Source organism: Sphaerodactylus townsendi, linkage group LG08, assembly GCF_021028975.2.
Source record: "Sphaerodactylus townsendi isolate TG3544 linkage group LG08, MPM_Stown_v2.3, whole genome shotgun sequence".
NCBI lineage: Eukaryota > Metazoa > Chordata > Lepidosauria > Squamata > Sphaerodactylidae > Sphaerodactylus > Sphaerodactylus townsendi.
This window is the reverse complement of record NC_059432.1, coordinates 26214807-26242452: the sequence shown is the minus strand read 5'-3', so window position 1 is coordinate 26242452 and position 27646 is coordinate 26214807. Positions and strand designations below refer to the sequence as shown.

The 27646-nt window shown below is 39.3% G+C and overlaps 1 protein-coding gene across 1 annotated transcript in view; it reads left to right on the top strand.

Annotated features, from left to right (window-relative positions):
- The window catches only part of CDH23 (cadherin related 23), a 612421-nt gene that overhangs the window by 309839 nt on the left and 274936 nt on the right, over nt 1–27646 (top strand). The window contains exons 10-11 of the mRNA XM_048505079.1: nt 4720–4832; nt 10658–10846. Of these exons, the coding sequence (XP_048361036.1) occupies nt 4720–4832; nt 10658–10846 (302 nt within the window). The remainder of the gene's footprint in view (nt 1–4719; nt 4833–10657; nt 10847–27646) is intronic.

Sequence of the window (27646 nt, the reverse complement as noted above, 5' to 3'; positions counted from 1 at the left end):
CAAAGGGCTCAGGGCGGTGAACATGAATATACAAATAGAGCACAAATAAAATCAATAAATCTCAAATCGTTAAATAAATCATAGTAAATGGCTCTATAGTCTTTGAATCATTAAAACCCCATTAAAAACAGCGTGTTAATATCAAATAAATAATAAATAAATACAATAAAATAAAATAAAATAAAATAAATAATAAATAAATACAATAAATAAATACAATAAAATAAAATAAATAATAAATAAATAAATACAATAAATAATACAAGAGGCGACCTACTAACCAATCCCCTAAAAGAGGGGAGGGACGGCAGGATCCACAGATGTTAACGGGGGGGGGCATCAGCGGCCAGCCTCCCCAAAGGCCTGGCGGAACAGCTCAGTCTTGCAGGCCCTGCAGAACTCATTGAGATCCCGCAGGGCCCGCACAGCTGGAGGGAGAGCGTTCCACCAGGCAGGGGCCAGAACTGTAAAGGCTCTGGCCCGGGTAGAGGCTAGCCGCATCATGGAGGGGCCAGGGATCACCAGCAAATTGGCCTCTGCAGAGCGCAGAGGCTGGTTCGGGACATATGGGGCAAGACGGTTTTTATGTTGGTATGATGTTATGAAAAGCCCAAATAACCGTCAAATAAACATTTTGATTCTAGCAAAGAAGAAACTGTGCCATTTGGTTAATTTTGAAAGAGATCATTCAGAAACCACAGTTGTAAGATTTCTGCCTCTGAAGCTCAGTGAAAAGACCATATGTACTGTCCGGTATCAAAACAATCTGTGTTGCCATTTTTCAGCCTGAAAAATTCAAATTCTAACCAGTTAACAACTCACAATAGGGTTACTTAATGTATTTGTCTCAGAATAGAGCCAGAAATTTAACATTGGGAGAAGTTCAAGATAGCACTAGAATGCCCATTGTTGGCTAAGCCAAGTAATCCAAATAAGAAATAACAGTGTTGGAAGTACAGGCTGGCATAATGTGACTCAGCTTATGCCAGCGTTAACAACCAACCATCTTCTGAACAGAGGTCTCATTTTGAGGTCCAGTACACTTCAGATGGCAAGCAGATCCCAAGTAGGTGAAAGAAAAAAAATTAACAGCTTTGCAGCCTCATTTTGAACATGTTTAATTGGTCAGAAATGTCCCACTGAGTTCTCTGCAGTGTAGTCTTAGTCATTGTTCTTAGGATGGCAATGTTAAGCAGACACAGTTGGATTGAAATGATAGGGTATGCTCCTATTTTTAATTCCTGTTCTTTGATTCAATCATTTTTAAAGTCAAAATGGAAAAAAAATTAAAGATCAGCAATTGATCATACTATGTGCGACTGCAAAATTTCAGGACCATTGATATAGTAAGTGTCAGTGTCACCTGAGCGACATCCCCTGGGGTTATTGGTGGTTGTGAATATATCGAATGCCACTTCCACGCAACCTTTCTAGCATCCATCCACAGGGAAGAATAGCACAGGACATGGGCTTGTGGACACTTTCTGAATACTAGAGAATGATGCTGGAGCTGTGTGCAAGATTTCCAATTACTTAAGCATTAGATGTAGCATGTTCTTTTTCATTAGAAGAACATAGTGGATGTAGGAATACCAGAACTGTGGGACGAGCTTAGGCTTCTGTTGTTGTTCATTGTTTGCTTTTCATATAGAAAAGTGGAGAAAGTGTAATTGCTGTTAGATCAGTGGAGCAGACAAACCAATCGAAAGCCATCAGACAGTTCTGCGGTATGCACAGTCAGCCACACACTTAACTGCACTTAACCCAGGCTGGGGCTTTTCAGTGGTTCAAGAAATTGACAGAGATAACAGCAGAACAAGGGATGACAAGAAGATTTTACAGGGGAAGGGAGTGAGGTGGAGGAAACTTGGACATGAAAAGAAGTGAATGGCCACAAGTGTGAGTCTGGATGGAAATAAACTGAAAGAGTTAGGGATGGCTTTCTGCTATTCCCTGTCTATGATGTATGCAGCATTTTTAGAGCTCTCAGATCACTCCAAGTTTCCCCATTGCACCAAATGGCTTGCTCTGATGACACACCCAAGAAACCTCCCATTCCCAGAGTAACTACACTTTTTAGAAAAAAATGCCTTTTAAAAAATAAATAAGGAAGTAGATAGAAAAGCCAGAATAAAAATACAGTACTGGTTTAAAGGGGGGGGGGGAGAAATCCCACCTGGCTTGAGAAAACTGTGAGTTCTAATTTTTTTTTGTTATGTCTGCCTTCACCCTGAAAGAAATAATTTTTGAACAGAAAGAACTTTGCCCCCCCCCCATATGCCATGCATTTGTACCTCCGTACTAAAGATTAAGGGGAAGGTACACCCACAATGATGATAAGAGAAAATTTGTACCCACCAGGCTGAAGACTAAAAAATCCCAAGGAATTTTATAGCATCATAGCAGTGTTGAAAAATTATTTCAAAGCAATTTTGTGCAATACAGGTACATAGGAACACAGTAATTATTTTTATCTTTTTTAACACAATAACAGCAACAGCTAGCCAGAATCTAGATAATTACTGGACTCGTGAAACCTTCAAGGCTGTTCTGTGAAACAAAATAAAAAAACATGTTACATGTTGGAACTCCCTCCCCAAAAAATATTCATCTGTCTCTTTCTATTGTTGCCTTTCACCAGGGGTTGAAGATATTTTTGTTTTGTTTGGCATTTGTATGTCTACATGATTTTATTGCTAAATATTTTAATATACCTTATTTAATTGCTGTTTTATCGTGTGGATATTTGCCACTTTGGGAACCCCAAATGAGCAGGAAGATGGCATAGAACGGTTTTAAATAAATAAATAAAATGCAGCATTATTCCAGAGCAAAGTATTTCACTGATTATTGCTCACAGATATAATTATAAAAGTAAATATTTCTGCAATCTTAGGTAACCAATCACAAATTTAGTAATTCAGAAAAGTAGTATTCTTCTGAATTGATTTCCTAACTTGATTATATATGTGATAGAAGATCCATGAAATGTGTGTATGGAGGACAGCTTAGGTGGAAATGCTAATTACTGTGAGGTTAAGAGAACCTAGCAATCTAGATTGGTTCTGTTCTTTAATGTTGAGCAGGGGTTCCTTCCTATTCCAGCCAGTGTCAACTATATGAAATGCTAGTGGCCAAGTTCTAACAATTGGGCAGGCACTGAAGGGCAGTGGAATGTATGTCATGGTGAGTACATCCCAGGGTGTAGGGAGAAAACTGCAAACAATATAGCTAAGATAGATGCAAGGGATTTAGTCTCAGCAACTTGATGAAGGAAGTGAGGCAGTAACATGCTACCAAAAACTCTTTTTATCGGTTAGCGCATCATGGTTTGTCTTATTGAATCTTATGACAACATTGGGTGGTAAATGGTTAATATTCACATATCATAGATACCTTGACCTGTATGGCTAAAGCTAGTCCACATCAGATCTTGGAAGCTAAGCAGGATTGGCTGTGGTAGCTATTCGGATAGGAGACCACCAAGGAAGTTGAGGGTTGCTATGTAGAGGCAGACCTCTGTCCATATCTTGTCTTGACCACCCTGTAGGATCATCACAGGCCAACTGCAACTTGACACCGCTTTCCACCACCAATGGGGGCAAGTTGAATCTCAGATATACTAACTTCCTATGAAATGTCCATGCCTGAAGCTTGAATATATGTATTCTGAACAACTAGTTCAGCATGTCATCTCTAAATTATACGAATTCAACTATCAGATGCTTAAATTGTATAACTGGAGAGGCATGTTAATTTTTAGAGAATAGAACGTGTGGTGTTCATTGTGGTAAGCGCATACTTATCTGCCCGTCAACTCCATTCAAAGGTTTTCTAGAACTTTAAAACATGTGAAACCTGTTTGAGATAACAGTGGGACAAAATAAAAGAGTGTATACCCTGAGGAAAATAATTCTATCATACCGCATTCAACTGTCTTAAAACTGTTGTCCATCTCTAGTCTTTAGGCTGTGACTTTCTGAATTCCCCTTTTATAAATAACATATGTAGGTGAAATATGAATGCACTGTACTAGCACTGTATTATGGGTCTTGCAAGGAGTTATGGCAAATCATCAGAATTGTTTTCCTGTTACTAGACATCTTGTTGTTTCTCCTTTTTAAGTTGTTTGCACATTGCTGAGGAAGAGAAGAGAATATTCCATTTCTTTCTCAGTTTTTCTTTTCCCTTCCGATCTTATCAATACTGTCAAGACTGTTTTTAGCCAACCCCCTTTGGTACTGAAAGGGAAATGCAGATGTGTGTCTGTGTACACTGTCACAGATCCAGAATCAGTAGCAGAAGTGATGTGTATACAAAAACCATGAATACATTTCCATTTTAACAGGACTGCTTTGAAACTCCAATACTGCCTGAAGTTCTAGCGATGCTATCACAAAGAATAGCTCAGTTCTCAAACCCATATCTTTTTGAATTTGAATTGGTAAGGAAGGAAGTTAGGTCTTTAAAATGTATCCAACAATGTTTTCAGGTCTGCAAATCATGGAATAATCTGTTGCTGATTTGGGTTTTTAAACACCACAACACTTTGCTTCTCAACACTTTGCTTCTCTTTATATCTGCTCTATGGTAAGATGCGGACATAAAGTAGCCAACAGTATAGGGTTTCTTCTTTTCCTCTGTTAGTTAAGTCTTGCACTTTTGTGTTTTTTCTGCAGAGGAGTTTATTTCTGCTAATCCTGTTTATTTTATCTCCAGGCAACACAAACAGTCTCTTTGCACTGGACTACATCAGTGGTGCTTTAACACTGAATGGGCCACTAGACCGTGAAAATCCTTTCTACAGTGCTGGATTCATTCTTACAGTGAAGGTGAGAGAATCAGAGAATAGCTTTATTTCAAAATATCTCAAGGGAGAAGAAGTAAATATCGACTGTTACAGCAAGAACTGTAATGGCATTTCATGTGAAATTGAAACAGACCATATTTTGGAAATTTGAGTTTTGAAATGAAGTTTATTTGTGCAAATTTGGGGTTCCGAGAATTTCTACACACGTCCCAAATTGTGTTCTGTTTGGCATTTAGTACATAGGACACATCTAGAAGAAAAATCATGAGATTCATTGCTATATCTTTATTTCTGCCAACACAATGAGTTCTCTAGAATGTATATATGTGTTTCTTGGGAATATTTCTTTAGAAGCAAAGATAAACATTTCTGAAAAAAAACCTGTTCTAGAAATATAATGGTTTGGAGTGAAGTTCAGTCCCTGTTGCTAAAGTTTTAGTGCTTGTATTCTTTCACATGAAAAAAATGTTTGGTACAAGGATGAAAATTGAAGAACATGTTTATTCATTGTTTCCCATAATGCTGCAGACACATGAATCATTGCAAGCAGACTCTAGAGTTCTTGCTTGGCTTTAGATCTTTGGATGGTAATGCATACCCTAATATTTCCAGTCTGAATAAAACTGGCTTCAAAGTTTACCCATTTTTCCCCTTAGCTATCCATACAGGTAGCAGCAGAATGTCTTAATGTATTACAGAGAGGTTTACAACAATAGCCATCTCACAATAGCATGTCCAAAGGTCTAATAATATTGCATGTCTTTATCATGAAGCCGGAGTGGTGTAGTGGTTAAGAGTGGCAATCTCTATTCTGGAGAACCGGGTTTGTTTCCCCAGTCCTACACATGAGGCCTGTTTGGTGACCTTGAACCAGTCTCTGTTCTTTCCAAACTGTCTCAGCCCCACAAGCTGTCAGTTGTGGGGAGGGGAAGGTGATTGTAAGCCTCTTTGAGACTCCTTAAAAGGTAGACAAAGGCAGGGTATAAAAACCAATGCTGCTGCTTCCTCTTTTACAGTGCCCTGCTATTTATTTAACAAGGCAAGCTTGTTTTTTTTCCTGCAACCAGTTAGGATCAAAGACAGGGAGCAACAAGAGTAGAAAATTTCAATAAAATATATCCAAATGCTACCTAAGAACAAAAAAAGCCTTTAAAACCTGCATAAAAACAATTGAACCATCAGTTCCTTCCAATTTATAGACCCTGAAATGCTCTTCAAAATAGTCTTACTGGAATAACCAAGCTATTTGAAGTTCTCTTCTGTTGCTGGATTCGTCACTCATACATTTTCTCTGTTTACTAAGTACTATAAATATGAGCAAAATAGAACCACACCCACTCAATGTTCCTTGTACCTGCATGCTAAGAAATATCCTTAGCGAGCTGTTCTTTCAAGAACTAGAGCCACTGCAGTACCAGATAGTCTTTTGTGATCATTTCTGTGGCAACATTTAAATTTTTATATGCTGCCTTTCTCTTTGAAGGTATGGGGAAAATAATGCCAAGTAAAAATTTGTGGAGAGTAGAAAAGGATAGTCTTCGTTTCAATAAAGAGGAACAAGCAAGGTGTGCTTGGGTATACCTGGGTAACAAGTCAATTTACACACTAACAGTACATATGTGTTGTTCCCTGATTGGTCCTAAGGCCCTCTAACGTAATTTTCTGGAAATATTGACTAAGTAATGCATATTTATAATTGAGTGGGCTAATTTTGAGAATTTCCAAACATACTGTCCATTTTTGCATCGTATCTATGGGTTTTTTCCATGCTCAAAAATGCCCCATGGTAGATCCAGGAACGTACCTGCCATGGTGCTTTTTGCCCTGCTTCTGATTCTCCATGGCTCCTCAGTTCTTCCCGGGAGTCGAGGCAGGGCCGGTGCGTTATGCCCCAGGTATTTCTCCACGACCCCAGGGCTTCTCCATTTGCACTGCGATCCTCTCAAATGCACACAGATTTCTGATGGAGGGGAGGGGTGGAGGGTTCTAATTCTGTCAAACTGCCAGTGCCTGTTGATAAGTGGGGCGGGCCAGAGTGGTGAGGTGGGAAAAATGGCCCCGGTTTTGCTGCCCTGTTTTCCATGGCAGCAGAGTCAGTGGAGTCACACAGGGGCATTTCAAAAGAACCTCAATTATGGCTGTTTTTAAAAGCCCCTGGGAAAAGAGAAAATGGCGGTGCAACATGGGGACAGACACTGTGCAGCTTCGGGAATCGTGCAGAATTCCCGGCTGCACAGGGCTGTTTCCTGTGCTAACAATGGTATAATTCCGCCGTGGAAAAACAGCCTATCGTGCAGGCACGTACATAACCTGTTTACATGAGTACGACTGCAAGCTAGCTTCTTGTTTTTCATCTACAAGCTGACATTCTGTTTTCCTTATAAATTTAGAACAAACAACCACTGCATATCTGTGCTGCAATAGCATAAATGTATCGCCCAATATTCCAAATTTATAGTATCACCTCAAGGTGGCTAAGTGCAAGTTCTTTACAAACAAACTTATCAACTATAAATAAACTTATCAACAGCCAGATCACCCTCACATCATAAACAAATTAACAAAATGAAACAATAAACTTGCCCAGACTGGATTCAGGAGCTATGTCACCTTAAAGCACTGGCTTTGAGCCGTAGTCCAAGAGCCAAAGGGCTTAGAGAATTTCAAGTCATATCTCTAGCTGTGTCTAAACTCTGTGATTCCTGAGATTGGGATGGAAAAGTAGAAACTCAAGATGTTAAGGCTGCAAATATGTTTTTTTGCATGCTTTCTCTTAGAGAGAATTTGGCCACACCTAAACTATAGGGACTTTTGATACTCAGCAAAAACTTCAGGTATGCTAAGAAACAAGAGGATTACAATGGTATGTTCAAAGTGAGTTGTGTAACAAATACATTGTCACATCATATTCCACTACCTGTGAATTTCTTCCTCCCTACCCATCTCCAATCACAGATCTTTAATTAAAATCAATACCAACCCAACAAGCTGCTTGGAAACATATTTAGTAGTATGGATTCCACTGGACAGGAGGATGTGGGGTTAGGGAGGAAAAAGCAACTATTAGACAGGTCATTGATTGGGAGGGTGGCAGACAGTTTCCAGAGGAGTACTGATCACCTACTAGCTGCCTAGAAGGGTAGTACTTTGTCAGGTAGGGAAAGTGGCATGCAATTACTCCACTTGACCTCTGCGGAGGGTCTTTTCAGTGGAATTCTACATGGTCAATATGCTATTATCGCTGTCCTTTGAAATCCTGCTTTTTCTCTAGATCTGTTTTCTTAAGTTAAAGAAAAATCTAAGTGGAGACAGAATCTATTTTTAAATGGTGAAAGGCTGACTTTTCTTCACCCCTACTAATAAACCCAGTGTGAGTTTTGCAGTCTAGTTCTTTCCCTCCAAAATGCAAATGAAGACATTGTGGTCTTTCTCTGAAAGTCTGCTGCTGCATAGAAATAGACATTATATTATATATATATATAAGGAATAGTGTATTGCATACTAAGGCAGAAATTAATTATTGCATGAAAATTATGGTAATGGAAAAGGAATTCTATGGGGTACAAAATGCTCCCCAAACACCATTTTGCATCCCTCCTCCTGGCATTATGTTTCTTCTCAGCCTGTGATCATAACCACTCAGAGTAGGTGTTTGGAGTGAAATATTAACAGAAGAAAAGAAGAACTGGAGTTTCCAGTTGCCCAGGCCAGTAGTCCTCAAACCATGAGTATAATCCTCAAATGTTATAGAACCCCACAGTCTGGACTGAAAGCCATCATATTTCCCCTGGTTCTTGCTGGCCTACCTTTGTCTTTGATCTAGAAACTCAGAATGGAGTCACTAGGCTGCTTACTGGGGCAACCAGTCAGGACCATACTACACCAGTCCTCAAAGAACTGCACTGGCTGCCAGTTGAGTTTCGGGTCATTTTCAAAGTATTGGTATTGATCTTTAAGGCCATGAGCATATCGTCAAGACCACATCTCCCCATATTGCCCTCAAAGGCCCCTCCAGGCATCGGAGGGAAACCTTTTGGCAATCCCCAGCCCAAGAGTCATCCGGCTGGTGTAGCCAGGGCATTTTCAGTGCTTGCTCCAACCTGGTGGAACAAACTGCCAAGTAATATGAGGGCCCTGCGGGAGCTAACAGATTTCTGCAGGGCCTGCAAGACCTGGCTGTTCCACCAGGTTTTCCAACTAGCCAGCCAGTTTGAATAATGTAAGATCATCTCCTTTCGGCCTCCACGGGGGGAGGGGGTGAGGGGAGGGGATTGGGGATTGTATTATCTACAGCTGTCAATTTAGTTATTGGGTGTTGGAGTTTATTGTTTTAATATTTGTATTATTATTTTTAATGATTTTATTGACTGTTGTAACCCACCCTGAGCCCTACGGGGATAGGATGGGATATAAATTTAATTAATTAAATAAATAATATTCTTTGTAATTTGGAAACCCATTTTCCCTCTTTCCATTCTACTGTCCTGCAGTGGTTTTATTGTGCACTCTCATCTTTGCATCTTTTCTTCACTCCTGCTCATAGCACTTCTTGAAAATCTCCAAAAGTGAGCTCTCTTTTAGAGCCTGTGACAGGCTGCAAACTCAAGATAGGGGAAGAAATATCTGAATCATATTAGAAACCATTCCGTTTCCAAGAGACAATGATGATATGAAATTCACCTTTTCACCTTTACCCCCACACACTACCCCATTGGATTGGAGTTGGAGTTAAAAGATGTAGGTATGATTCACAGGCTCCCATCATGAGAAGATATATTAGTAGTGCCTGCATAATGACATTGTTCATAGATTAAATTGGCCTCAGGTCAAAACAAGGCTAGCTTGAAACCTAAGATCCCTTCCATAGATTTTCATGACCTATTGTTCAGTGGCCATTGGTTCTTGTAAAACTCTGTTGGAAACATTTAAACAAATGAAAGCTTGACTGTTAGGGCTACTCTAAATGTCACATGAAGTGCTGTTCTTCTTTTCTCCATTTTTTAAGAAATAAAAAGCGTTGGAAGCCTCTTAAGTGTGAGTGTAAGAACAGCAAAGGAGAGTGCTGCTCAATGTGTCTCCCTCTTGCCTTTCATCCATTAAACATCCTTTCCCCTGCTGCTGTCCTACTTGTGGGAATGAAAAGTGTGAGGTCCTCATATCTTTTCCTATATGAAGAGAAAAACATTTTTAATAGACAAGTGGCAGGGGGTGGAAACAGCCTCCTCAGCCCTTCTTTTCATTAAAAACAAACAGGTATTAGTTGTGTGTGTTAAGCGCCATCAAGTCACTTCTGACTCATGGCCACCCTAAATTGATAGTTGTGCCATTACAAAATGGTATATCATGCCCAGCATTATGGGTTCTTTAGAGATGAAGATTTCAACCACAGATAGGAAGAGAATCATGATGTTTTCCAAACCGTATGTATAATGACCAAACAGTGGAACTGCAACATTTAATAGTGTTTATTTTGAGATTTTGTTCTATTGCAGGGACTCGGATGTGACATTAAAGTATCATTCTATAATATGATGAAATATTGCATCCTTTTTATGAAAAAGATGTTGAACTATTCCTTGGGAGTCTTGGAGACTGGTTGCATTTATGATTGGAAAATGCCTGCCTCCAATAGGAGTTTGTCCACTAGTTTAGGACATTTGCACAAACCATTAAGACATACAGCACATAGGGTATGGAATGTATGAATATTTTATTCTTATTAGATTTTTTTTCTTTCTGGACGGCTATACAATTTCCTTATGATGATCATAGCTGTTGTATATCTCTAAGCTTATTCTTTTGAGTAAAGTCCACCTTGTTTTTCTATCCTGATTTTTCTTCTTGCAGGGCACAGAGCTGAATGATGACCGCTCACCATCCAATGCAACTGTGATGACCACTTTCAACATTCTTGTCATTGACTTGAATGACAATGCTCCCGAATTCAACAGCTCCGAGTACAGTGTGGCTATCCCTGAACTGGCCCAGGTCGGCTTTGCTCTTCCACTTTTCATCCAAGTGCAGGATAAGGATGAGGTAAGATGTGAGGATCAAGATTAAACGCATCTTCTGCAGATATGCCTGATTTTGATATGCCTGTTGAATTCTGGCCCAGACTTCTTCTTAATTCGCACTAGAACTGAAATGTGGAATGTGTTTGCCAACTAAGCACTTTATTTTTTTGTCTTGATTTCCAAAGTATCACACAACAACAAATATTAAAATTATAAGGGATGTGTTTTTAAATGAAAAATATGCAAGCTGCCATTTTTTGACTAACATGCCTAGTTCTTTGTTAGCTCTTAATAATACATCACACAGCACTGGTCATTCACATATATAAAGCTAGAGGCATTGCCCAGTCTTTTTCAGTATATTAGATTGAGATAATGACACTGAACATTCCTCATTATTTTACTAAATTATATTCTCAATACTATATATGTTAGTATGAATTTTGTTTGTTACAATATATATTAAGTATGTTATAAAATGCACATTAATGAAAAATCCAGTTTTAAATTTATTCAGGTTTTTTACAACTTTTATTGGTGGTTATTTATTTATTGTCTGTCTTATTTATCCTAGTAATAGTCTTAAATCTATCCTGCTTCCCATAATTTGTTTCTTCTTCTAACTGTAGGGGTGCCTCTTAATGCTTGCCATTTTAATTGTAATCTCCTGTGTGTAATCTCCTGTGTGTGGTGCTATATAATTACTGTGGTGTAATGAGAAAAGTTGTGAGATGGGTCAGTAACAGCTTGTGGCAAAGTGTACAGTTTCACCAAGATGACCATAAACTTTGTGCAATAGCTTGAATATTTTTAAAAAACTTGTAACTTCTCAATTTATGAAGTAATTTCGTTCTGTAAAATGGGGACAATGTAGCTGATGTTCCAGCAAGAACCGTTACAGATTTTGTGCAAATGAATTTCTTCCTTTTTCAATTTGTTTTTATAAATGGAGTTGGTTTTTCTAGTGACAATCATGAATCTATGAAAAGGAAAGCTTCAGTTGTTTCATCAAAATTCTTCCATGGGATCATTTTATATCCTGAATGCACAAAATGGCTATTTACATTCAAATGTATCTACAGGAATTAGACATTCTGTGTGGAAATCAATGAGAATGATACTAAAGGGTTTATACATCAATCTTATTCTCCTTATCTCTGCTGAAAAAGCAGTTGACAAGAACACATAAAGCAGCTTTATACTGAATCAGACCACTGGTCCATCAAAACCAGTTTTGCCTACTCAGACTGGCAGCTGCTCTCCAGGGTCTCAGGCAAAGGTCTATCTTCTATCACATCACCTATAACCAGATCCTTTCACCTGACAATGCCAGGGTTTGAAACTGGGACCTAAAGTATGCCAAGCAGATGTTCCACTACTGAGCCATAGCCCTTTCCTCCTGCTTGCTTGTGTAGTGGTCAGCTTATACATCAATGTAAGGCCCCTTCCGCACACGCTAAATAATGCATTTTCAAACCACTTTCACAACTGTTTGCAAGTGGATTTTGCTATTCCGCACAGCTTCAAAGAGCACTGAAAGCAGTTTGAAAGTGCATTATTCTGCATGTGTGGAATGAGCCTAAGTTTAGAAGATAGAGGAAGCCATGGGAGAATGCTTTGTCCGCTCCTTCTCCCCATCCCCACTTGTAGGATACTCATTTGGGGGTCAGACCAAAAAGTGACTCTTCCTTTTTCATTTGTAAAGTAGAACATATATATTGGCACTATACCTGAGAAAATTAGGTAAAAAGCATGTACTAGAAAAAACATTATCACATCTTACTAGATATCAGTCCAGTCCTTTCACATCCAGAGGTGACCTTTTAAACGGCTACCACCTGAGGACCTTCTGGTCTGATGGAGAGACAGTTCTGTAGACTTTCCAAACCAATTCTTATGCATTACACTGCTGGATATTTTGATGGGAGCATCTTCTAGTTGCTTGAGTTGTACTGATTTTTGTCTCTGACTACAAATGACTAAGTTCTCTTGACTTCTCACTGCTAGTTTTTCTTTTCACAAACCTTTTTTCCCTTCCTGCTTGGATTAATACCTTCATTTATGTACTTTCACACATGTACATACATACTCTCTTTCTCTGTCTCTTTCTTCACTGGCTGCGGTTATGCCTTTTCCACTTCCATTCAGCATTACTTGCTTTCACAGGAATAATTAATAGATATTAATTGCAGCAATGGGCTATTTCACTTAGGAATTCTATTAGGACTTTTCCAGCCCCAGTCATGCACCTATATTACTCCTCATATTTGACTCCTTCAGTTGATGTTTTATCTGACCCCAAGCCACAATTTACAATAATCATTTTAAAGGGCTTCCTGAAACTTTCTGGTGATATTTCCAAGCTATCTGAAATCCCTGCTTCTTTGGTATTATGTGTTAGTTTCCTTCTGTGTTTCGTTTAAAACAAAAAGACCTCTCCTCTTTTGTGTATTTATTTTGTTCCTTCAAACTTTATTTGAGCTAACCTAAAATTTTATTTAGGGATAGAATAGAATAGAATAGAATCTTTATTGGCCAAGTGTGATTGGACACACAAGGAATTTGTCTCCGGTGCATATGCTCTCAGTGTACATAAAAGAAAAATACATTTGTCAAGAATCATAAGGTACAGCACTTAATCATAAGGTACAGCACTTAATGATTGTCATATAGGTCTAGTAAGCAATCAGGAAACAATCAGTAGTAATGAAAACATAAAATGTAAAATCATAAAATAAAATAAAATAAAATAAAATAAAATAAAATGTCAGCACAGGCTATAGTCATACAGTCATAAGTGGGAGGAGATGGGTAATAGGAATGATGAAAAAAGTAGTGCAGTAATTATATAATAAGTATATAATAAATAGTTTAACATTATCGAGGGAATTATTTGTTTAACAGAGTGATGGCATTCGGGAAAAAACTGTTCTTATGTCTAGTTGTCTTGGTGTGCAGTGCTCTGTAGCGACGTTTAGAGGGTAAGAGTTGAAACAGTTTATGTCCAGGATGCGAGGGGTCAGTAAATATTTTCACAGCCCTTTTTTTGACCCGTGCAGTATACAGGTCCTCAATGGAAGGCAGGTTAGCAGCAATTGTTTTTCTGCAGTTCTGATTATTCTCTGAAGTCTGTGTCGATCTTGTTGGGTTGCAGAACCAAACCACACAGTTATAGAGGTGCAGATGACAGACTCAGTGATTCCTCTGTAGAACTGTATCAGCAGCTCCTTGGGCAGTTTGAGCTTCCTGAGTTGGCGCAGAAAGAACATTCTTTGTTGTGCTTTTTTTGATGACATTTTTGATATTAGGTGACCATTTTAGGTCATGAGATATGATGGAGCCTAGAAATTTAAAGGTCTCTACTATTGATACTGTGTTGTCTAGTATTGTGATAGGAGGTAGGATGGGAGGGTTTCTCCTGAAATCTACCACCATTTCTACGGTTTTAAGTGTGTTCAGTTCTAGATTGTTCCAGTGGCACCACGAGGCTAGTTGTTCAACCTCCCGTCTGTATGCGGTTTGATCGTTGTCTCGAATGAGACCAATCACTGTTGTATGATCTGCAAATTTCAGTATTTTAACAGATGGATCGTTTGAGATGCAGTCATTGGTATACAGAGAGAAGAGAAGTGGTGAAAGTACACAGCCTTGGGGGGCCCCTGTGCTCATTTTACAGGTGTCTGATGTAATTTTTCCTAGCTTCACCTGCTGTTTCCTATCTGTTAGGAAGCTTGTGATCCACTTACAAATATGCTCAGGTACTGCTAGCTGATTTAGTTTGGTTAGAATAATGTCCGGTCTGATAGTATTGAATGCTGAACTAAAGTCAACAAAGAGGACCCTTGCATAGGTCTTTGGCGATTCAAGATGCTGTAGGATATAGTGCAAAGCCATATTAACAGCATCGTCTGTCGATCTGTTTGCTCGGTATGCAAATTGCAAGGGGTCCAACAGTGGATCCGTGATGGTTTTCAAATGGTACATCACTAGCCTTTCAAAAGTATCATCGTTTTTATATTGTATATGTTTTGACTGTTTTTGTCCTTGCCCCAGATGCTTCATAAAAAGACAGATATTTTCTTTGAATTCATGTTTCTAGATATCTCTGAAATTGCATTTAAAGAGAATCATCATGACATTCTGGATTAATCTAGAGTTTTATCACAAACAAGAATGCAAATTAGAATCAGTACTCCACTCTTCAAATGTTGTATGGAGGAATGTAAAATGTCCATCTGTTTAATTACTCTGATGGTGTTGATAATGTTCATTAATGGGTAACAAATCTTGTGAATGTCCCCTAAATTTCTTTTCTATTGATGTTTTGAATTCAGTTGGTAAATTTACAAGGGTTAATGCCTTTTTGTGTGATTTTTTGAAGAAAAATAGATTAAAACAGTTGGTTTAAATAATCTTATGATGGATGTTTGTTTAATACCTGGTACAGTAGATCCCCAATTTATGTCGGCAGTTTGTAAGACTTTTCACAATGACTGGATAGAGTCTCCTTTCACTCATTATTTGCTCTGATTAGGAGAGTATTTTTGAGAGGGAAAATGTTACAATTGCCATAGAAAAGGGGATTTGAAGAAAAGCTGCAGTCAGTGTGTAGATCTGCTTCCTAGCAGGATCATAAATAGGTATTAGCGCTTGTGAAGCTCTGATGCTGAAAAGGAGGAATGACGCAGATCCTCACAATGGGGATACATATGAAATAGCAAGATTACTCATCTGAAACAGCCTCTTGGGGAAAATGGGAATCATTTTTAGAATCTTGCGGAAATGTTTTATTTACTTTGCTGAAAAGCATCCCACCCTCTCTGTGATCATCAATGCCAAAACACAAGAAATTGTTTCATCATGATGAATAGTAACAAGCCACTCCCTCAAAGGGAGGAAAGTTTACCACTTCTTAGATTTTCTTCTTCCTCTGTTTTTGTGCTGTTCCTTCCTCCACATCCTTTCAAACTGATTGTTAACAATTTTACTAAGTTTATCCCTCTTGAGATAATACTGTACATAAATAACAGAGGTCTGCTCTGTGTGCATGCAGGGGCGTAATGAGGATGGGACAAGGGAGAGCTCTTGTCCCTGGCACCAGTTTCCTGGGGGCTCCTGGATGCCATCACTGCCACAACCCCCTGCCCTGTCCTTGATTTGAAATTAAGCTTGATTTACCTCTAAATGAGTGGCAGCTGGGAGGAGACTGAGAGCAGTGCATCCTCCCTGGCCTTGTCCCTGCCCCCAGTCTGTTCCCGGCCATGGGGCTACTTACCTGGAAGTAAATTAAGCTCAATTTTAAAGCAACCATAGGTCAGCGCAAGGGGCATTTACGTCAGTGCTGGAGTCATACCACCTTCTGAGTGGTTTAGCACCCCCACCTCCCTGGTTTATTTTGTTAGCCTCGGATAAGTTAAAAAAGCAACAGATCTTGGGCTAATAATAGGTACAAAGTTGTATACCTCTTCTTGAAACCAAGAATGAGAAGATTCCCTATAGTCTATTTGTTTTTTATGCTTTTTGGAAGGACTTGCTGGTAATGTAAGTGAATAAAGAGCAAGTGCTGTGTACCTGGGCTGTGGTTGCAGGCATGCTGAGAAGAGCGACAGGACTGTAAAGAACAGTCACTTTGGCAGGGAAGCTTGTTCCTCACTCCTGTCACTAGGTGGGTTGTGAATTACTACTGAAATCCAGATTACAGAGGAAATAGCAATTATGGTGGTTAGAATATGTGGAATCACATCTCCACTGAGCTCCATTACCTCCTCAAACTCTGCCCTCTCCAGGCTCATAAGAACATAAGAATGAGCCTGCTGGATCAGACCAGAGTCCATCTAGTCCAGCACTCTGCTACTCAAAGGTTCGCCTGGAGCTCTTCACAATCCTTTGCGGTTCTCACCACCCTACATAATTTGGTATCATCTGCAAACTTGGCCACCACGCTACCTACCCCTACTTCCAGGTCATTTATGAATAGGTTAAAGAGCACCAGTCCCAAAATTGATCCTTGGGAGATACCACTCCCTACATCTCTCCATTGTGAGAACATCCCATTTACACCCACCCTTTGCTTCCTGTTTCTCAACCAGTTTTGAATCCATAGGAGGACTTCCTCTCTTATTCCCTGATTTCTGAGTTTGCTCAATAGCCTCTGGTTAGGAACTTTGTTAAAAGCCTTTTGGGAATCTAAGCAGACAATGTCCACTGGTCCCCCCTTATCCACATGCCTGTTTATACCCTCAAAGAACTCTAGTAAGTTTGTAATGCAGGACTTGCCTCTGCAAAAACCATTCTGACTCTTCCTCAGCAGGTCTTGCTTTTCTACGTGTTTTATAATTTTATCTTTAACGATAGATTCTACTAATTTACCAGGAACAGATGTCAAACTGACTGGCCTGTAATTTCCTGGGTTCCACCTAGATCCTTTCTTAAAGATTGGTATGACATTGGCCATCTTCCAGTATTCAAGGATGGAGGTTGATTTCAGGGATAAGTTGCATATTAAAGTGAGAAGATCAGCAATTTCATGCTTGAGCTCTTTAAGAACTCTTGGGTGAATGCAGTCTGGGCCAGGGGATTTGGTAGCATTTAGTTTATCAATGGATGCCAGGACTTCTTCCTTGTTTACCACTATCTTTGCTAGTTCCTCGAATTTGCCTCCTAAGAAGCATGGTTCAGGCGCAGGAATTTTCCTCACCTCCTCTTGGGTGAAGACAGATGCAAAGAATTCATTCAGCTTCTCTGCAATCTCCCTGTCATCTTTCAGCACAACTTTTGTTCCTTCATGATCTACCGGGCCTACCGCTTCCCTAGCTGGCTTCCTACTTCTGATGTACTTGAAGGACTGCTTGTTGCTGGTCTTGATGTTCGCAACCATGCGTTCCTCATAATCCTTTTTTGCCTCCCTTACAGCTAACTTGCTTCTCTTTTGCCACCATTTGTGTTCCTTCTCATATTCTTCATCAGTCGAGCTGGACTTCCATTTTCTAGAAGACATTTTCTTTTTTCCAATAATTTCCTCAACCTCCCTTGTTAACCATGGTGGCTTTCTTTTGGACTGGGTGCTGCCTTTCCTAACCTGCAGAACACATTCCAGCTGAGCTTTTATTACTGTGTTTTTAAATAACCTCTAAGCATCTTGGACAGTTTTGACTCTCTTGATTTTCCCTTTCAGCTTCCTGCGCACTACTCCCTTCAACTTTGAGAAATTTCCCCTTCTGAAAGCGAATGTAACTCCATCACCAAATTTCCATCCCCTAACCTAGAGTTGGCAACCCTATGTCTCCAGCTGCCTTGGTCTGCTTCCCAAGGCACCAGTAAGGCTAGGCTGCCCCTCTTCCTGTGATACACAGTCTCATGATTGCAATTAAGTCACTCCTATGCTGACACTTGTGGTTTAAATGTGGCTGTCATGTCTGGAAAAGCTGAAGTTCAGTATTGGAGTCTATAAAAGAAATTAGTATTTCTCACAATTATTTGCATGGCAGAGTATACTTTCATATTCCTTTAGTTTCTCATGACATTATTTATTGCTATTTTTGGTAGTAAGAGTGGCTCTTTAGGGATGGCAGTAAGTGAAAGAGGAAAGAAGAGAGACAGATTTACAAGTTCACATCTGACTGAATCTATCACACTACTAGAGCCTGCATGCAGTAAGTGACAGCTCATTTGTTTAAGGGGCAAATTAAAAGAGAGGACTATTAAAGTCTCCAGGGAAAACAAACAAAGAGACAATATGGACCAGTATTTCTCGGTGTGGTATAGCCCAATCTTGTCAGATCTCAGAAGCTAAGCAGAGTCAGTTCATGGAAGGGAGACCACTAAGGAAGACTCTGCAGAGGAAGGCAATGGCAAAGTATCTTTGCTGAATCGCTTGCCTTGAAAGCCCCTTGCTGGGATTGTAATGCTTGGCTCCAACTGGATGCCACTTTACACACACACACACACACACACACACACACACACACACACACACACACACACACACACACACACAAATAGAAACAAGGTACAATTTCACAGCACTTTACTCAAATTATTATTGAAGTTTAACTAAACTATAGGTACCTAAGTGTTATTAATCATGCCTCACCATTGCAGTGCATTAATGACTATTGATGCCATTACCTGAATTCCAAGAAGTACATTGACATATTTCTCTAAAAGAAGTGACCCATAATAGAGTTCAGGAATAGGAATTCAGAGATTATCTCTGTGAGCAACTAAGCTATATGGCTGGCAGGGCGGGAGAGTTTTGTCTTTCATTGCTCCAACATTTCAGTGGAGGCGATTCAAAATTACATTTCTACTTCTAGTACAGTCAGGAATCTTAAACAAGACATTATTTAAAAGTCTGTTTCCTCTATAGCTGTTGGCAGTGACACCAATGATTATACTATGTATGTACTTTGCTTGATGTTCACAGGGCTTTGTGTGCATTATTTCAGTAGATTTTGCATAGCCATCTGCAGTATGTCAGTATTGTTACTTTTCATGTTGTGGTGGAGGATGGGGAGGCTATGGCCATGAGAACAGTGGCTTCCCTAGGGTTCATGTTTTATTTACTGTTTTTAGAACACCTGTATGCTGCCCTTCTGCCAGTATTGCCACCCAGAGCAGCTTATAGCTCTAATAAATGAACTTACATCAAAAGAATTACTATTTAAAAAGTGATAAAACTCCTCACCCTCATGTAGCCCTTCTGCCAATGGACTGGTGTCTCTGTCTTATTATAAATGCTAGATTATGCCAGCTCTAGTAGATCTGGACTAGTGATGAACCAATACTGAGAGCGCTATATATCCTATCATGAGGGTGATTGGGATCACCTGAAATAATCTGTTGGACACATCCCTTGAAGGCATAAGTTTGTCTCTGTTCTGCTGAAGATTCATTGTTGGCCTGAAGCAAGTCCCTGTCAGCCTTCCTGCCCCAACAATAAAATGGGTACAAAAATTATGTATTTCACTTGTATGAGTGTATGCACAGAGAGAGCAATTGTGTTCATAAACATTGTCTTCATTAACAGATGTTCATTAACATGTATTAATATTCAGCGTAGGCACGTGCAATGTAAATGTGCTACATAGATCATCACTATAAAGGCCATTGGGCAATTCTGTAGAATTTTCTCCCAAAAGTGCTGGTTGCCAATCAGAATGAATTAGATTTCACAGAGATGTTGGGGTTTTTATTTGCAATACATGGAATTCACCAACAAATTACCCTTAAAGAGGGAAAATCAATCATTTGGAGCAGAGATAAGCTGAAGGCGAGTCAGCCTCAGATTGATCCCGTCTGTGCAAGCGTGTGTGGAATTCAACAGATAGCCTGAGGAAGGTGGGAGGGAGGGAATGCATTGAGCACAAGATAAATTTTTAGCACAGAAAAGACGGGGAAAAGACAAAGAAAATGAAAGTTACTTACTTTGGATTTCAGATGCTTTTGGTGTGGGTATGGTCATTCCAGAAAGGACCATGAGCCTATTCAGATGATCATTGGAGACTGCCTGACTGTGCTGAATAGTGCTGTGCTGAATTTTTTTATGAAGTTAGGTTTCCACTCTGTGAATGGTATTGTGAAAATCCCTGCCTTGCACTCTTCCATATATTTTGTGTGCTTGTTCAATGACATCATGTGTTGCTCTTATAGCCCTAAAGTGTTCACTTTAAAAAGTTAAAATAAATCCTTAATTAGATAATGAGAGTCAATCAGGGATTGTGTAATAAACGTGATGATTGATTAGCATGGCCTCTATTCCATCTTCCAAGTCATTGATAAAAAATATTGAATGGCACTAAGCCCAGGACAGAATCCTGCAGCACTCCACTGTTTACTTCTCTCCAAGATGAAGATGAGCCATTGGTTTGGTTTGGGTTTGGTCAGTCAAGCAACTAACAGTAGCTTTGTCTAGCTAGATGCTAGCTTAAATTTCACTAGCTTACTTACAAGAATAACATGGGGAAACTTGTCAAAGGCCTTACTAAAATCAGGGTATGCTACATCCACAGCATTCCCTTCATCTTCCAAGCTTGTCACTCTGTCACAAAAAAAAAGAAATAGGATTAGTCTGGCTTGACTTGTTTTGAGAAACCCATGTTGACTTTTAGTGATCATGGCATCCCCTTCTAAATGATTACAGACTATTTAATGATCTGCTTTAAAATCTTACCTGGTATCAATGTCAGGCTGACTGGGCAGTAATTGTTTGGGTTCTCTTTTTTCCTCCTTTTTGAAGATGGGAGCAACATTAGCCCTCCTCCAGTCCACTGGGACTTCTGTCTTCCAGAAGTTCTCAAAGATTATAGCAAGTGGTTCTTAGATTACTTTTGCCAGCTTTTTTAATACCCTGGGATGTAATTCATAGGGCCCTGGAGATTTGAATTCCACTCCCACCTAAGGATCCTACTACTTTCACTCCACTAATCAGGTCATCATTGTTTGTTAGAAGCAGATATAAAATAGTTGATCCCCTTGCTGCTTTTTCCACCTTCTGGGCCATTAAACTGTCTGCAAGGCCAGTGAGGAATTTGTTGGACCTTATCGTCTTGGCAGAGTTTGAGGTTTAAGAAACATCAGGATAATTGAAATCTCCCATTACTACTACTACTCTCCCTTCTGAATGTTTGGACATCTGTTCCATGAAAGCATCAACAAAGCTTTTCAGTCTTGCTTGGGGTTTCTAATAGACAATGAGATCACTGTTGTTTCTCTCCCCCTTAATTTTTATCCAGATCCACTCAACCTGACTTCCAGGATTTATTAGACTTTATTTAAGAGTAGACCTAGTTGGTGGATTTCAATGCAAATAGACTTTGTTGAAGTCGATTTCATACATCCTCACTGCAGTATCATGTCAATCAGACATGAATTGGTTATACATCTCTAATCAAGTTCAGCCCCAAGAATTCAGCTAAGCATGACTAGATCAGTGTGAGAAAGCAACCAACAACAGAGATGTATTCTCTGTTCCTCCTGAAACATCTGCCTTGTGAACAGTTCCAAATCCTTTGGCATAGTCATAAAAATGTCAGATTATGGCAGGAGGCATTTCATTGAGAGCAAAAATATTCCTATTTGGCTTACTTCCCATTTTGGCTTAACACCAATACTGAGAGCCATGATGTGCTTAGGAAACACTACACACTGGATTGGGATCTCAGCATTTTCTGCCTTTAATTCTTCAGTATATTGCATGCAAAATATCCTGTAGTTCTTTGACACAGAGAAAATCAGTGTCATTCGGTCTGTGCCAGCATCCCCTTGGTGAAGAATGATATAAACTGGATAAAAAATTGAGTTACAGTATTTGATTTATGTCATATGTAACAGCTTGGCCATCAAATGTACACCCAACAGTTTTAGAAAAGAAAAGGCTTAGGCCTTACTCGTAATCCTGCATTCATTTGAACTGCGGAAACAAATGGCAATCTGCAACCCCGACCATGCAGGGTTCTCATGGTCATCCAGAGAAGTTTCACATGCTGACAGTATATAATGCATTGCCAAGGGAACTGATAGCAGAATTGCATCTATAATTCACAGCAGAAACTCTTATATTAACAAGTCCTTCATCCTAGTGCCAGTCGTTTGTATATGTTCATGACAGAGGCTAAGTACTTGCTCTTTTAGAGACTTTCCATCTCTTCTTCATGAACAACAGGGACCTTCCTTAAGCTAATCACAGCTTCTTTGTTATTGAACAAATGGGGAGAAAATCACTAGTCAATCATCTCAAAAGTCTAAATCGCTGCTTCTATAATGAAGTGCACTAAAATGGTCTTCTAATCTGTTCTTTGTTAGCTTGCAACCCCACCCACCCCCATCTTATTTTTCTCCCAACAGAAGATGGCTTCTTTTATTTGTCCAACTCTGTATGTGGGCACTCTGTATGTTTCAACGGGGCTTCAATTAAATGAAGCAGGGAACAGAATGTCAAAGACAAGAAGTCTACATATTTGGATTTTCTGTCATCCTGTACAGTACATTACAGTGCAGTCCTGAATAAAGTTCCAACCTTTTAAGCCAATTGACTTCAGTAGTCCTAGGAGGGTCCAACTCTGCTTCGGATTGCACTGTTAGAAAGGCAAAAAGGTCTCAAGCTTGCATAAACCAGAGTCTCTGTATTTTACAGCTTAATTCCTAGAAAATAAATGGAGACTTCCCAGCACTGTGTTTTTATCAGTATCATGGTGCTAATGGAGCTGAAGGTGAGCTTATAATGACTTGAATAGGCTATTGGGCAGGGGTTATATTGTAAGGGGACCTCTTGAGGAGAATAGAATATGAAGTTCTTGTCCCACAGTTCTTTAGTTTCATTAGAGTGAAGAGAAATTCCCATGGATCCCTCTGGCTGCAAAATGCCTAGAAGTGCTGGGGATGGGGGAAGGGGGTGGCAGTAACATCCTAGATATTACAGTAACCACTGTTGAATTAAAAACTACATATTTGAGTTATAGATAAGTGTCCTGGAAATATGGGTTTGTTTTAAAAAGTAGTTTAATTAGACAAGTTGCTGGCTGTGCAATTAAGCATAGTAATGTTTCAGATCTACATTCACTTATATGACTTATGTTTTTGAATTGGGAACATGATGTGCAGTTGTAGATGCTAATAGGCCTACAATGCCCAGTGTTCATTGGATCTGTTTTGCAAAAAAAAAAAAAAAAGGATTTTGCATGTCTCCCCCAGTGTGTTCACATATTATGTGTTGCCGATCTTTTTATCTCCCCCCCCCTTTTTTATTCCACATGTCTCAGATAATATCCCAGGTAGAATCAGGCTAAGGTGGGAGGGTGTCATTTCCTTTTAAAACAATATATTAGAAAGAAGTCTTCTTCCAGAATCTCCCCATCTTTTCCTGTAGGCCAATGTATGTCGGGGGAGATAGTTGTGATCCAGCCTAAGCCGGTCCCTTCTGGTGGGCAGCTGATAACAATTTGAATATTCAGATTTGCTCTTAGCCATCTGCAGGGGGTTCAAAGGCTTCAGTAAACTATGAGCAAAGACAGCAGCATGGGGCAGAAACAACAACAAAAACGACGAAATAAATAAGAGAGGAAAATATATTACCCTTCCCAACGGGCAGATGAATTCCTGTTCTCAAGACATCATATGGGGAAGCTGAGGCACTAGAGTAATACATAATTAGAGATGGCAAATATTAACAGGCTGATCTGTTTTCCCAGCTGGAGGGGAATTAAACAGCCCAGCTCCTTTCCACACATGCTGGGGGCTTCTTTTGATGTTCAGCATTACCCTGCCTCCCCCAACGAAATCACTCTTCTTGAGGTCCAAGAAAAGTCACAGCTACTTACTACGATGAAAGCCATCTACTTTTACAGCAAGTGATGGACAGGATTCCAGAGACCCAATCCACTGGTGGCTGTGGAAGAGAATATTTCAGAGGTTTTCTATCCTTGTTTCTGTGGCAAATTGACTATCAGTAGTGATTTCCAACCCTGATACTCCTGAATGTTTTGAAAATTTCTGCAACTGTTGGAGGAGGATTGAAAGTATCCAATGTTAAATTATATTAACAAGTAGCTGGCCTGGTCTGGATTGTGATCTGGATTAAAAACTCAGATCAAAGAGGAACAAAACTGGAAATGGCAGATCTGAAAGGTTTATATAATTGTTTATGGATGAGAGAAATCTTTACCCCCCCCCCAAAAAAAAAAATGCCAAATCAGAGACAGTTTTATTTAGAATTTGGGAATCTATACGACAAAAAATGAGTTCTCCAATATCCTTGTCAAAGTCTCCCACAGAGACTTATTGTGGTGAGAATATGAGGGGAAACACTGATTTAATAACCTATTGGGAATATTAAAATGCTCAAGGGAAAATTAAGTCTTGCCAAAAAATAAAACATGAAGGTAAAAAAGTACAATGGCTCTTATATTTTCAACTAGTGTCAAGATTAAGAATAAGGATATTCAAACAGCAAGAGGTGTGAGAAGGGAGTTGACAGAATTTTAAAATTCTGATAATGCAGCAAAAAGATAATTTATTAGGAAGAATTTGTAAGCTGTTACTCCAATCTGATACAGAAATAGAACAAGTGAAAATATATATCATCAGAGAGATGCAAAATTTTCAGGGAAAAGTATATTTTCAACAATGAGAAACCAGAATACAGCCGGAAAATTGGTACAAGAAGTTTTATTGGTGTTATGTCACTCCAAAGGATATCGAGAAGATGGAGAAGAAATACAAAGGGAAATGTCAGAAATGTAAAGAAGTGGATATCTCTTATCATATGTGGTAAATGTGTGAAAAAAATGAAGAAAAACTGGAAACACATGTAGAAATTCAGAAAACATTTTAAAAATCAAACTTGCTATAGACACCAAGAGTATGTTATTGAGCATTTTGCCAAAAACAGTTCAAAAATCTCCAAAGAACTGTTCTGATATATGACAACAGCAGCTGCAGTTATACTTGTAGCAAAATGGAAAGCAGAAGAAAGTCCAAGCTGGGAAGATTGGGAAAACAAACTAGCTGAATATGCAGTAAAGGCAAAATTAATGAACTTCGTGATTAAAAGACCATTCAAGGAATTTCAAGATAAGTGGAAAGTGTACGATGTATATTAATCGTAAAAATATCCATTAGAAAGAGGTTGTTGAAATGATATGCATAAACTATTAATTATGCTGTGAAATGCTATATCGAAAAGCACTTTAAAGGGAAGAAGACATATAACATTTAAATATCCTTTGAACTGATAATAAATATGTGGATATGTGAGGTTGAGTATGTGAGAAATATCCTTATCAATTAATAATAATAATAATAATAATAATAATAATAATAATAATAATAATAATAATAATAATAATAATAATTGTAATGAAGGCCAACAACCAGCTAAAAATCTGGCAGCTGTGAAATCTACAACAACAACAACAACAACAACAATAACAATAGTAGTAGTAGTAGTAGTAGTAGTAGTAGTAGTAGTAGTAGTAGTAGTAGTAGTACTAGTAATGGCCAGAGACTCAGAAAAAAATCTCACATTTGCTGTACATGGATGATTTGAAGCTGTATGGAAAATCAGATAACAGAAATCCAGTCACTAGTAAACAGTCCAAATATTCAGCACAGACATTTTGATGGAGTTTGGCCTGGAAAAGTGCGCTACTGTGGCAATAAAGAAGAAGAAGAAGAGTTAATTATTAATTAATTTTCTATACCCTTTCTCTTTATCCCCAGTCTCTAACTTCTCTTAAAGATTGTGATATTTTCCTCACAAGTCTGTTCCTCACTGAAGCCATAGTTTTAATTTTTAAAAACCTGACAAGGCACTTTAGAAGTGAATTTTACAAAACAATTACCTTGCTTTCAGTAATGAGGAACATAGAAGAAGAGTTGGATTTATATCCCCCCTTTCTCTCCTGTAGGAGACTCAAAGGGGCTTACAATCTCCTTTCCCTTCCCCCCTCACAGCAAACACCCTGTGAGGTAGGTAAGGCTGAGAGAGCTCCGAAAAGCTGTGACCAGCCCAAGGTCACTCAGCTGGCATGTGTGGGAGTGCACAGGCTAATCTGAATTCCCCAGATAAGCCTCCAGAATTTAAGTGGCAGAGCTGGGAATCAAACCCGGTTCCTTCAGATCAGAGTGCACCTGCTCTTAGCCACTACGCCACTGCTGCTCCTACTACAAAGCATGCAAATTCATAAAGAGGGGCAAGATCACCGAGAGTGATGGGATTGAAATGCCTGATGGCCAACTCAGCAAGTGCAACCAAGAGGCAGCTTATAAATATCTGGGCATTTTGCAGCTGGATAACATCAAGCACGGGCAAGTGAAGACTGTTGTCAGCAGAGAGTACACCCAGAGGGTCAGGAAAATTTTGAAATCTAAATTAAACGGCGGGAATACCACCAAGGCCACCAACACCTGGGCCATACCCGTCATCAGGTACACTGCGGGAATCATCAACTGGACACAAGCTGAGTTGGAAGCACTGGATAGAAAAACTCGGAAGCTTATGACAATGCACCATGCCTTACACCCACGCAGTGATACTGATAGATTATACCTTCCCTGGAGATCTGGAGGCAGGGGCTTACTGCAAGTAAAGCAAACAGTGGAAGAGGAGAAGCATGCACTGGCTGATTATGCGAAGGAAAGTCAAGAAAGTCAAGAAGTGAAGAACAGACATTTGCTGCAAACTCAGAAAACCAAACAAGGATACAGAAAAAATGTGATTAAAATGAATGGTGAAATCGATCAATGGCTAACAACTGGGAAGACATACTTGATTCAGAAAGGTCCAGCCAAAGGAGCAACACCTGGAAACTACAGGCCAATAACATGTTAACCCACAATGCTCAAACTTCTCACTGGCAGAATAGCCGATAATATCATGGACTACTTGGAAGCAAATAGCATCCTGCCAGTGGAGCAAAAAGGGAACAAAAGAAGGATCAGGGGGTACAAAAGATCAACTCCTGATAGATAAAATGATAATGGAGAACTGCAAGAATCGAAGAATGAATTGCATAAATGAGGACTGAAAGCTGGCACAACAAAGCACTGCATGGCCAATTTCTGGAGAAAATCAAAGACAAGGTGGATAACAAAAACACCTGGCTGTGGTTAACAACTGGAACTCTGAAAAAGGAAACTGAATCCCTGATTTTAGCTGCCCAAGAGCAAACCATTAGAACAAATTCGATCGCCAAAATCGACAAATCCTCAAATGATGCAAAATGCAGATTGTGCAAAGAGGCTGATGAAACTGTAGATCATGTCCTCAGCTGCTGCAAAAAGATTGCCCAGACTGAGTACAAACAGAGACACAACTCAGTGGCCA